Source organism: Muscardinus avellanarius (genome assembly GCF_963383645.1).
Source record: "Muscardinus avellanarius genome assembly, chromosome: 16".
Classification (NCBI taxonomy): domain Eukaryota; kingdom Metazoa; phylum Chordata; class Mammalia; order Rodentia; family Gliridae; genus Muscardinus; species Muscardinus avellanarius.
Genome location: NC_137802.1, coordinates 6991306 through 7004556, shown reverse-complemented (window position 1 = coordinate 7004556; position 13251 = coordinate 6991306). Strand labels below are relative to the sequence as shown.

The following is a 13251-nucleotide window of genomic DNA, read 5'->3' as shown; positions in this document are numbered from 1 at the left end:
GTCCACCATCATGCTCAGCTTTATATTTGGTTTTTGACAACAGCATTTAGAGAGCTACTATAGAGAGCTACTATAGAGAGCTACTGTAGAGAGCTACTATATCCTTTTGCAGGGCTACCCAGAATCCTATAGTTAAATATTTTATATTTTACTTAATCACATCCCTTTTTTCAGTTTTTGGTTAGTACAAACTGGCTTTAGTGAAGAGAAAGCAAGTTATAGCAGCTTTGTGTTTCTTTAGGATGGATTACTAGAAATGAAATTGTTGAACTGAAAGTATGCTCTCCAAATATGACTATCTCAATTTAAAGTGAAGAAAATGCTTCTTTCTCCACCTTTTTCTTTTTTGTTGGTAGTACTGAGGATTGAACCCAGGGCATTCCACCTCTGAGCTACCCCCTCAGCACTTTTTTATTATTTTTGAAACAGGGTCTCATTAAGTTGCAGAGGACCTCACTGAGTTGTTGTTTTTTGTTTTTTTTTGTTTTTTTTGGTGGTACTGGGGTTCCTGGAAGCCCTTCTACCTCTGGGCTACACTCCCAGACCTATTTTATATTTTTTATTTTTGGAAATAGGGTCTCTTAAGCCAGTGCGGCTGGCTTTGAACCTGTGCGATCCTCCTGTCTCCGCCTCCCAAGCCAAGGGTATTACAGGTGTGCACCCAGCATCTCGCTGAGTTTTAAGGGCTGGCTTTGGACCCACAATCCTCCTGTCTCAGCCTCCTAAATACTGGAATTATAGGCATGTGCCACTATGCCTGGCTTCTTCAAAATTATATATATATATATATATATATATATATATATATATATACACACACACATACATACATACATACATACACACACACATACATACATATATATATATATACACATACACATATATATATAATTATTTGTGTGTGTGTGTGTGTGTGTGTGTGTGTGTGTGTGTGTGTGTGGTACTGGGGTTGGAACCCAGGGGCTTTCTACCTCCAGGCTATACCCCTAGTCCTGTTTTATAATTTATTTGGAACAGGTTCTCACTAAGTTGCTGAGAGCCTCACTAAGTAGCTGAGGCTGGCTTTTGAACCTGTGTGATCATCTGGTCTCAGCCTCCCAAGTGCTGGGGTTACAAGCGTGCGCCACCATGCCCAGCTTCCCTACATTTTTTTTTTTTTTTTGTGGTACTGGGGATGGAACCCTTCTACTCCAGGCTACACTCCCAGACCTATTTTATATTTTATTTGGAAACAGGGTCTCTTAAGCCAGAGAGGCTGGCTTAGAACTTGTGCAATCCTCCTGTCTCGTCTCCCAAGCTCGGAGATTACAAGGGTGTGCCACTACGCCCGTCTTCCCTACATTTTTTACCAACATGAAATGTTAAATCTACCAGACTTGTTGTCTCATACATGGAGCAGGATCAATTAGCTATTAGTTTAATTTGCATCATTCTCACCTTTAGTGAAATTTGCTCTGTGTGTGTGTGTGTGTGTGTGTGTGTGTGTGTGTGTGTGTGTGTATGTGTGTGTGTGTGTGTATGGTATTGGGGAATTAGCCTGGGACCCTGCATGTGGTAAACATGTGCTGTACCTCTGAGTTACACACCCATCAAAACTGGCTTTTTTATTTGTGTTAATATCCCCCCATCTATTTATTTCTTATTTTGAAACAGGGTCTCACTAAGTTGTAGAGGCTGTCCATAAACCTACAATCCTCCTGTCTCAGCCTCACAATTATTGGGATTACAGGCATGCACCACCATACTTGGCTCCCTTTTATAGTTTTTACATGGTTTTATATTCCTATTTTATATTTTATTTGGAAACAGGGTCTCACTAAGTTGCTGAGAGCCTTGCTAAGTAGCTGAGGCTGGCTTCATATCTGTGAGATTCTCCTATCTCAGCCTCACAAGTATCGGGATTATAAATTTGCGCCACCATGTCTGGATTTTTTTTTCTTTTAATTTTTTGATACTTGGGATTGAACTCAAGGGCATTCTACCTCTGAGCTATACCTTCAGCCTTTTTGTTAGTTTTATAATTTCGAAACAAGGTCTCATTAAATTTCTAAAGTTCTTGCTATAGCCGAGCATGGTGGCGCACGCTTGTAATCCCCGCGCTTCTTAGGCTGAGACAGAGGATTGCACAGGTTCGAAGCCAGCCTCAGCTACTGAGTGAGGCTCTCAGCAACTTAGTGAGACCCTGTTTCTAAATAAAATATAAAATAAGTCTGGGAGTATATCCCGGAGGTAAGAAGCCCCTGGGTTCCACCTCCAGTACCACCAAAATAAATAAATAAATAAAATAAATAAAGTTCTTGCTATATTGTTGAAGCTAGACTCAAACCTGCCACCCTCTTATCTCAGCCTCTCAAGTATTGAGATTACAGATATGTGCCACAATGCTCAGCTAGGAAATTATAGTATTTCTTACTTGGTTTTTTTTTTTTTTTTTTTTTTGGTGGTACTGGGGTTCCTGGAAGCCCTTCTACCTCCGGGCTACACTCCCAGACCTATTTTTACATTTTTTTATTTGGAAACAGGGTCTCCTAAGCCAGCGCGCACGGCTGGCTTCGAACCTGCGCGATCCTCCTGTCTCTGCCTCCCAAGCGCGGGGATTACAAGCATGCGCCACCACGCCCGGCCTAGTATTTCTTACTTGTATTTATTTATTTAATCTATTTATTTTGTCTTATACTAGGGATGGAACCCAGGGGCCTTATATCTCTGAGCTACATCCCCAGCCCAATTTTATTACTTTATTTTGGATCAGGATCTCATTAATTTGCTGAGGCTGGCTGCAAACCTGTGATCCTCCTGTCTTACCCTCCCAAGTACTGAAATTTCAAGTGTGTGCCATCACACCTGTCCTATATGTATTTATTTAAGCTCTGCTCTTTTCCAGACAGAATTAAAGATGACTTTTTCTATTAAAGAACTTTGTAGTAACTATTAATGCAAGGTGTTTTGAAACTCAAAAATTTCTCTGTGTATAAGTACTTTATTCTTATAGATATTCTAATAAATAAAAATAAACGCAACATAGAAATCTTATCAAATTGATGCTATTTCTCAAGGACTAATATAGTGCTTGCCCTCACTTGAGGGAGTAGGGCTTTACCATGGTCTTTTTGTTATAGAAGTTAGTATTTGTGAAACTGCATATACATTTTCATTTACTACAATGAAGGCAAAAGTAGTGTAATTAATATATATGAACTCACCACTTGAGTCGGGCATGGTGGCACCATGCTAGTAATCCCAGCATTCGGGAGGCTGAGGCAGGAGGATCTCAATTCGTGGACAGCCTCAGCTACTTAGTGAGGCCCTCTGCATCTCAGTAAGACCCTGTTTTAAAATAAAGAATAAAAAATAGGGCTGGGGATGTAGCTTGGAGGTAGAATGCCCCTGGGTTCCATCCCCAGCAAAACAACAACAGCAACAACAAAAAACTCACCACTTAGGTCATTTTTTAAATTCTCTCCCAGTATTCCCAGAGAAACATCACCTTATTTGGCTAATCTCCTTTTGGGTTTGCTTCAGAGAAACCAAAAAGATAGAATGGACTTTGGTAAGTAATAATTTAAAATTTTGCATGCTTTTTAATTTTATTTTTATATACTCTGAAAAGATTTTAAATATATAGAAACTATAGAGATTTCAGGGGGAAATTATAGTTAATTTCACTCTTTCTATTTTGTTATGTTGTAAATATTTTTTGAGTGCTTATTATATATAGGTACTGGGGATAGAGTAATAAGAACAGTTCCCGTTCTTATATGTTATAGTAAGAGAGAGACATAATAAATTATAAGCTATAATTGTGTATTATATTAGAACGTACTACCCTGCGTGGTGGCACTCTCTTGTAATTCCAGCATTCAGGAGGATGAGAAAGGAGGATTACGGTTCTCTGGCAGCCTCAGCTACTGAGTGAGGCCCTATGCAACTTAGTGAGACCCTGTTTCAAAGTAAAAAGAATAAAAAATAGGGCTGGGGTTGTAGCTCGGAGATGGAATGACCCTGGATTCCATGACCCCTTACTCCTCCCCCCCAATAAAAGGTACTAAGTACTGGGGGGAAATGTAAAGAAGGAAGACATAAGGGACAAAAAAACTGAGATTTTAAGGTCAGTGAAGTGAGGTCTTTACTGAGAATGTGGTTTTTGGATAAAGACTTGAAATGCAGATTAGCCATGTGGATATCTGTAGGAAGAGCTTTTCAGGCAGAATCAATAACCAGTCCAAAGGCTTAGTGCTGGAAGCATGTGTGAAAGTTTGAGCAACAGCTGTTAGTAGAAGGCCAGTTAAAGACGGGCTTTCCCCTAAAGTGTAATGGGAGACATTGAAGGGTTTTGAGTGGAGAAAAACTGATCTAACTACTACTTTTTGTTTTGTTTTGTTTTGTTTTTTGGTGTGTATGGGTGGGTTACTGGAGGTAGAACCCAGGGGCCTTCTACTTTTAGGCTATATAACCCAGTCCTTTTTTATTTGAAACAGAGTCTTACTAAGTTTCTGAGAACTTCACCAAATTTTTTAGGCTGGCTTTGAACCTGTGATCCTCCTGTCAGCCTCCCAAGTACTGAGATTACAGGAATAAGCCACCATGCCTGGCTCCTTTGTTGATTTTTTTTTTTTTTTTTTTTGTAGTACTCAGGATGGAATCCAGGGGCATTCTACCTTCTACCTCCAGCCCAATATTTTTTATTCTTTCTTTTGAAACAGGGTCTCACTGAGTTGCAAAGGACCTCACTAAGTAGCTGAGGCTGGCAGCGATCCTCCTGTCTTAGCCTTCCAAATGCTGGGATTACAAGGGTATACCACCACACCAAGCTTCCTTATTGATTTGGGGGGGGGGGTTCTGGGGATGGAACCCAGGGGCATTTGACCTCTGAGCTACACCCATTGCCCTATTTTTTATTCTTTATTTTGAAACCGGGTCTCATTGAGTTGTAGAGGGCCTCACTAAGTAGCTGAGGCTATCCGTGAACCGTGATCCTCCAGGTCTCAGCCTCCCGAATGCTGGGATTACAAGCGTGTGCCACCACGCCCGGCTTTATTCTTTCTTTTGAAACAGGGTCTCCCTAAGTTATGGAGGGCCTCACTAAGTAGCAGAGGCTGTCTGCAAACCGTGATCCTCTGGTCTCAGCCTTCCAAATGCTGGGATGACATATGTGCACCACCACACCCAGCCTTACCTTTCACTTTTTTTGTTCCAGATACTGTTTAGTGTCATTTTTTTGGCCCCAGTATAAATCCATTCTTTCACACTTGCCTTTTTTGTACTAATATTGTTTAACCTATTTCCCAAGTTTGTTTAAAGATTTCATTCTCTCCAGCTATACCGCTGCTAGGTTTTTTGTTTTGTGGTATTGAGAGAGGAACCCAGGGGCTTTTCTGCCTCTGGGCTACACCCCCAGAACTATTTTATACTTTATTTAGAAACAGGGTCTCACTAAGTAGCTGAGGCTGGCTTTAAACCTGTGTGATCCTCCTGTCTCATCCTCCCAAGCGCTGGGATTACAAGTGTGCGCCATCACACTCAACATATACCACTCCTAGGTATCTTTCCAAAGGGAGTGAAATCAGAGAATTACAGTAATAAATGCATATCCATGTTCATAGCAGCATAATTCACAATAGCCAAATTATGGAATGAACCTAGGTGTTCATCAACAGATAAATGGATTACAAAATGGTGGGATATACATACATGGAATTCTTTTTTTCTTTTTTCTTTTCTTTTTTTTTTTTTTGCAGTACTAGGGATTGAACCTTGGGGCATTGTACCTCTGAGCTACACCCCAGTCCTATTTTTATTCTTTATTATGAGACAAGGTCTCACTAAATTGTAGAGGGCCTAAATAGCTGAGGTTGGTTGTGACCCTGTGATGTCTCAGCCTCTCAAGTACTGGGATTACAAGTGTGTGCCACCATGCCTGGTGTAATACACAGTGGAATTCTACTCAGCAATAAAGAACAAAATTATTTGCAGGAAAATGGAAGGACCTGGAGAACATTATGAAATTAACCAGTCACAGAAAGTGAAGTATCATATGTTTTCTATAATGTATGGCACCTAGGGGAGTAATCAGCATACTAGAGGGGCTTCAGATAATGAAAGAGAAACTTCAGTGGCACCAAGGAGGTGGTCAGGGGAAGGGGAGAGGGAGGGTCAATGAATGAATCTCTTCCATAGACATTATATACATATGTGGTGATATCAGTGTCAATCTCAATACCCTTTGTGGCGCACACTTGTAATCCCAGTGCTTGGGAGGCTGAGGCAGGAAGATTGCGCAGGTTCAAAGCCAGCCTCAGCTACTTAGTGAGGCTCCAGCAACTAAGTGAGACCCTGTTTCCAAATAAAGTATAAAACAGGTCTGGGGCCAGGCGTGGTAGCGCATGCTTGTAATCCCAGCATTCGGGAGTCTGAAACCGGAGGATCGCGGTCCGCAGCTCGGAGGTCAAATGCCCCAGACCCGCAAAAAATAAATAAATAAATAAATAAAAATAAAATAAATAAAACAGGTCTGAGAGTATAGCCCGGAGGTAGAAGGCCCCTGGGTTCCATTCCCATTCTCAGTAACACACACACACACACACACACACACACACCCTTTGTGTGAAGGGGGAGCGCATGGGGAGGGAGCTGGGGAAAGCCCACCAAGTGCTGTGTGCATGTGCGATATGAAACCATAATGCACTAATGAAAGTACATAAAAAATAAAGATTTCATTCTCATTTTTCTTGCAGAAACCTTTTTTAGCCATCCTTTTCTTGAGCAAGTTCCAATAAAGAAATGTGAGTACCCATTTTTTGCATTTTTCTCCTGAAAGAGTGAATACAAACTGAAGGAAAAAATTTAGTATTTTGTGTTAAAAATAAGAGTTAGGAGCTGGGTGTGGTGGCACACACTTGTAATCCCAGCATTCTGGAGGCTGAGTCTGGAGGATTGCAGTTCATGGACGGCCTCAGCTACTTAGTGAGGCTCTCTGCAACTAAGTGAGACCCTGTTTCAAAGAATAACAAATAGAACAGAGGGTATAGTTTGTAAGTCAAATTCCTCTGGGTTCCATCCCTAGACCCGCAAAAAAATAAAAATAAAAATAAGAGTTAGGAGCTAGGTGTGGTGGCACATGCCTGTAATTCCAGTACTTGGGAGGCTTAGAAAAGAGAATCATGAGTTTGAAGACAGCCTCAGCAACTTAACTTAGCAAGGCTCTCAGCAACTTAGGGAGGCTCTCAACAACTTAGTGAAACCCTGTTTCCAAATTAAAAAAAAAAAATAGGACTGGTAGTGTAGCTTGGAGGCAGAATGTCCCAGGTTCGATCTCCAACACCACACACACAGACATACAACCCCCGCCCCGAGTTTTTTTTTTTCGTATCCAAGTTGAAAAAAGTAATTATCGTATTTTTAGTTTCGTCCACGGAAGCTTTAAAAGTAGGTGAATTCCCATTTTCAGCTAACACGTGATGCAGTATTTTGACGGGTTGTTGTTAGGTCCTGTGATACCGTGCAGTGTGATGTAGCTCTTCGGTTGTGCTTATCCCCTAGCTTGCCCAGTCCCAGTGCCTGTGTATGCTGGCTCTGTCCCCGGAAGCACCTGTGGCAGCTCTCCATCTTGTCGCTTTGCTTCTCCACCAGTAAGTTCTGATTTTATTAAAAGTAATTTCAGAATTAGTGCCATTGCACCTGTTCATAAACAAAACCTGCAAATACACTGTGGATGTGCTTTTTATGTATAGTTTCCTAAGTTGATGTTTAGAAGGCGCTAGAGTTGGGTCAAGTGGACCTACCTTTGACCCTTTCCTTACTTAGCTATGCAGCCTCAGCAAAAAATGTTACTTCCATTTCCTTTCTCTTTTTATGTCCTGTGGTTTTTTTGTTGTTGTTTTTGTGGTGCTGAAAAGGGAATCCAGGGACATTCTACCTCTGAGCTACACTCCAGCCCTATTTTTATTCTTTATTTTGAAACAGAGTCTCACTAAGTTAAGGAGGGCCTCACTAAGTAGCTGAGTCTGTCACGAACCTGCAATCCTCTTGTCTCAGTCTCTCAAGTACAGGAATTACAAGTGTGTGCCACCACGCCTGGCTGTCCTGTGGAGTTTGGATGATAATACTTGTTGACAAAGACTATCTATTATAGGTGGATAAGCAGTAAATACTTATTTTACCTAGATGCTGTAAATGTCAGGATTGTGTAGGCTTTCAGTGTCCTCAGCTGGTGTGACTGGCTCGGATTGTCAGGAATAGTGGCCCTTTAAGGTTGCGTCCACTCAGGCCTCTCACTTCTTTAGTTTCCAAGCCATTCCTGCCATTGCTGTGTTCTCTCCAGTTTAGGTTCTCCTTCCTGATCCTGAGTACTTCTGATTAGTCTGGTCAATTCTTCCTACTGGATTCTCCTAGGGTGTGGGATTTTGTTGCTGTTGTTGTTGTGTCGCTTTCTGTGTTTCTGGGCTTTTTTACTGAACTTTCCTCAGACTCTCTTTTGCAGCCTTGTGACCTTGAGGCTTTTCCATAGCTGAAGGTCCAAGGGCTCTTGTGTCAGCTATTGTGAGTACTTTCCAGATTAGCCTGACAGACATGAATTTCTAGAATTCTGCTGGCAGAACGGTGGAGGAGCAATAGAAGGAGGCAGTTGTGTGATTGCTCAAGTGCAGCAGGAGTTTAAGATGTTAAGTTTGACAGGGATGGGGAGTTCCTACCTGCCATGTTAGCTAGGACAAGCGCCTTAATCTCTTGGAGCCCATTTCCTCACATGTGAAACAAGTGTAGTTTACCTCTTTCATGAGCATACACCCTTACTGCATTATCTGGCACACAGTAAGTACTCAGGTCATGACAACTGCTATGGTTAATAGCAGTTAATAAATTAACAAACCTATAGCTTTTAGCTAAAGCAGATGGGGGAAGCAGCCTCTCTTGCTAACAGACAAGTCTTAAAACTAGCAAAAAGCCTTTCTTTTACATCCCTGTAAATCCAAGCCACATAGAAAATGTAGATGTGCTAATAAGACGTGTCATATTAAGGGGAGCTGGGCGTGGTGGTGCACACTTGTAATCCCCGCACTTGGGAGGTGGAGACAGGAGGATCGCGCAGGTTCAAAGCCAGCCTCAGCTGACTTAAGAGACCCTGTTTCCATATAAAAAGTATAAAATAGGTCTAGGTCTGGGAGTGTAGCCCGAGGTAGAAGGGTTCCTAGGAATCCCAGTGCCACACACACACACCCAAAAAAAAAAAAAAAAAAAAAAAAACCCAGAAAAATTAAGGGAAGAAAGAACTTTGTGTATTTCCTATGTCGTTCTGGAAGTGTGTGTGTGTGTGTGTGTGTGTGTGTGTGTGTGTGTTATTGGTGATGGAACATAGGGGCATTCTACCTCTGAGCTACATCTCTATTTTATTCTATATTTTAAAATTTTTATTTATTGTGTGGTACTGGGGTTAGAACCCAGGGGCATTCTACCTCCGAGCTACACCCCCAGCCCTATTTTTTATTCTTTATTTTTGAAACAGGGTCTCACTAAATTGTGGAAGGCCTAAGTAGCTGAGGTTGTCTGTGAACCACAATCCTCATGTCTCAGCCTCCCGAATTTTGGGATTACAAGCAATGCAGCACCACACCCGGCTTATTCTTTATTTTGAAACAGGGTCTCACTGAGTTGCAGAGGGCCTCACAGATTGCTGAGTCTGACTGTGAACCTGTGATCTTCCTGTCTCAGTCTCTCAAGTACTAGGATTTCAAGTGTGTGCCACCATGCCCAGCTTAGAATATTTGAAAAGACAAAGAAAAAAACCACTCTGAATCTGGAGCTTTTGGGGGAGAAATGCAGAGAAGTGCATTGACATACAAAGTCTATGGACCTTATCTGAAGTCAGGCAGCTGGGCCTCAGTCTTTGCCCTTGCTACCTCCACACTGGTAATTTTTGGCAAGTCTCTTAGAGAGCTGGACCAGGGTGTCTTCATCTGGAACCAAGCTTAATTAATCTTTGCTTTCAGGGCCTTAGTGGTAATATGTGGAAAGGGAATTGTGAAGTATATATTTGACACAGTGTGACACATAATGTGAAAAGCAAAGCTTTCCCAGTACTTAGGAGGCTGAGATAGGAGGATCGCAGGTTCAAGACCAGCCTCAGCAATTTGGTGAGTCTCAGGATCCTAGCAAGATTCTGTTTCAAAACAACCAAAAAGGGCCGGGTGTGGCTTGGAGGTAGAATGCCCTGGGTTCCATCCCCAGTACCACACACAAACACAAAGTAGACCTATGGTAGAGAAAGGAACAACCAGAGAGAATCTACTTGTGGGAGAGCAAGAATATAGGGGTTGTAGAGTGATTTGACGGATGAAACGAGGAAGGACAGGCGGGGAACGTTGGCCTGGAAAGAGGCGTGAGTGGCAGAGTTTATTGGGTTCTGCTGAATGGAAGAGTGTTGAGAGAGAAACAGAAGCTAGGGTCCGGCTGCCTTGGAAGAGCAGAGCAGAGCACCAATGGGAGTAGGGAGTCCTGAGGGAGAGAGGAGGCAGTTTTAGATACTAAAATCTTCAGTGGCTGGGCATGGTGGCACAAGCTTGTAATCCCAGTGCTGGAGAGGCTGAGACAGTAGGATTGCAGGTTCACGGCCAGCCTCAGCTACTTAGTGAGGCCTTCTGCAACTTAGTGAGACCCTGTTTCAAAATAAAGAATAAAAAGCCGGGCGTGGTGGTGCACGCTTGTAATCCCTGCTCTTTGGGAGGCTGAGACAGGAGGATCTCACAGGTTCGAAGCCAGCCTCAGCTACTTAGTGAGGCTCTCAGCAACTTAGTGAGACCCTGTTTCCAAATGAAATATTTTTTATTTTTTTGGTGGTACTGGGGGTGGAACCCAGAGGCTTTCTACCGCTGGTCTATACTCCCAGACCTATTTTATACTTTATTTGGAAACAGGGTCTCACTAAGTTGCTGAGAACCTCACTAAGTAGCTGAGGCTGGCTTCGAACCTGTGCGATCCTCCTTTCTCAGCCTCCCAAACGTGGTGATTACAAGCGTGTGTCACCATGCCTGGCTCAAAAAAAAAAAAAAAATATATATATATATATATATATATATATATATATATGTCTGGGAGTATTGCCCAGAGGTAGAAAGCCTCTGGGTTCTACCCCTAGTACCACCAAAATAAAGAATTTTAAAAAATGGGGCTGGGGATGTAGCTCAGTGGTAGAATGCCCCTGGGTTCAATCCCCGGTACCACTAAATAAATAAATAAATAAATAAATAAATAAATAAAATCTTTAGCGGACAAAATATTTTTAGGAGACCTTTATTTAATTTATTTTATTTTTTTTAACAGTACAGGGGATGGAACCTAGGGGCATTCTACCTCTGAGCTAAACCCTAGCCCTATTTTTTGTCTTTTTATTTATTTTTATTTATTTTTTATTTTTTTGGTGGTACTAGGTGTGGAACCCAGGGCCTTTCTACCTCTGGGCTATACCCCCAGCCCTATTTTTATAATTTATTTGGAAACAAGGTCTCACTAAGTTTCTGAGAGCTTCACTAAGTAGCTTAGGCTTGCTTCGAACATGTATGATCCTCCTGTCTCAGCCTCCTAAGTGCTGGGATTACAAGCATGAGCCACCACGCCCGGCTAGTCTTTTTATTTTTGAACAGGGTCTCACTGAGTTGTAAAGGGCCTCTCTAAGTAGCTGAGGCTGTCCGTGAACCTCGGGTCTCAGCCTCCCGAATGCTGGGATTACAAGCATGCGTCACCGCATCTAGTCTTTTAGGAGGCCTTTATTAAAAGTCAATACTTATGAAAATAAAAAGAAAAGCAGGAGAAAAAGAGAAAACAATTTTTTTTCAGTACTGGGGATGGACTTAGGAAGCTGGATGGTTTGGTAGCCCTGTATTTAATGTAATCTACTAAAGGCAAGATGACTTCATTCAGTCATTCCTCCTTTCCAATACCAGTATAGACTCTTATTGAGGGTTGATGTACATGGGCCCATAATATAACATACTCTTTTTAACATTTTTATGTAAGTATCCAGCTTCTTTATTTCAGAAAAATCTTTGAAAGGCTTAAGGTCAGAAACAAAAACCAGCCTGACGTGGTGGCGCACACTTGTAATCCCAGCATTCAGGAGACTGAGACTAGAGGATAGTAGTTTGCGGACAGCCTCAGCTACTTAGGCCCTCCGCAACTTAGACCCTGTTTCAAAATAAAGAATAAAAATATAGGGCAGGGGGTATAGCTCGGAGGCCGAACGCCCCTGGGTTCCATCCCCAGACCTACAAAAGAAAAGAAAAGAAAAGAAAAGAAAAGAAAAGAAAAGAAAAGAAACAACAAAAGCCCAAGGTACACCCAGGCATGGTGGCATGCGCTTGTAATCCCAGTACTTGGGAGGCTGAGATAGGAGAATCAGGGTTTGAGGCCAGTCTCAGCTACTTAGTAAGGCCCTCCATAATTTAGTGAGACCCTGTTTCAAAATAAAGAATAAAATATAAGGCTGGGGTGTAGCTCAGAGGTAGAATGTCCCTGGGTTCATTCCTAGCACCACACACACGAAAAAGAAATGAAAACAAAAACCAAGGTGATCTTCTAGTTTTGATACTGTGGCTATAGATGAAATGCTATATAGATGAAAACTCTTGAATATATATTAGTTGAACTATATGCCTGTTTTTTTGTTTGTTTGTGTTTTGTGGGTCTGGGGATGGAACCCAGGAGCAGTCTACCTCCGAGCTACACCCCCTGCCCTATTTTTTATTTTATTTTATTTTATTTTATTTTATTTTATTTTATTTTATTTTATTTTTGGTGGTACTGGGGTTCCTGGAAGCCCTTCTACCTCCGGGCTACACTCCCAGGCCTATTTTTATATTTTTATTTGGAAACAGAGTCTCTTAAGCCAGAGCAAGCGCCTGGCTTAGAACCTGTGAGATCCTCCTGTCTCTGCCTCCCAAGCGTGGGGATTACAAGCGTGCGCCACCACGCCTGGCTTATTTTGAAACCGGGTCTCACTGAGTTGCAGAGGGCCTCACTAAGTAGCTGAGGCTGTCCATGAACTGTGATCCTCAGGCCTCAACCTCCCGAATGATGGGATTACAAGAGTACGCCACCAAGTCCAGCATTGTATAAGGTTTTGATTTATGTTAAGAAATGAGATAGCCAGGTTCCTGATATTAAAGGGCTTTTAATTTAATTGTGGATGCCAGGCATGATGGCTCACACCTGTAATCTTAGTACTTGGGAGGCTGAGACAGGAAGCTATAATCTTAGTAT

General features: G+C 42.0%; 1 protein-coding gene across 1 annotated transcript in view; it reads left to right on the top strand.

Moving 5' to 3' along the window:
• ULK2 (unc-51 like autophagy activating kinase 2) overlaps positions 1-13251 on the top strand; it is an 87883-nt gene that overhangs the window by 28940 nt on the left and 45692 nt on the right. Inside the window, exons 10-12 of the mRNA XM_080712571.1 lie at positions 3471-3553; positions 6738-6785; positions 7543-7631. Of these exons, the coding sequence (XP_080568697.1) occupies positions 3471-3553; positions 6738-6785; positions 7543-7631 (220 nt within the window). The remainder of the gene's footprint in view (positions 1-3470; positions 3554-6737; positions 6786-7542; positions 7632-13251) is intronic.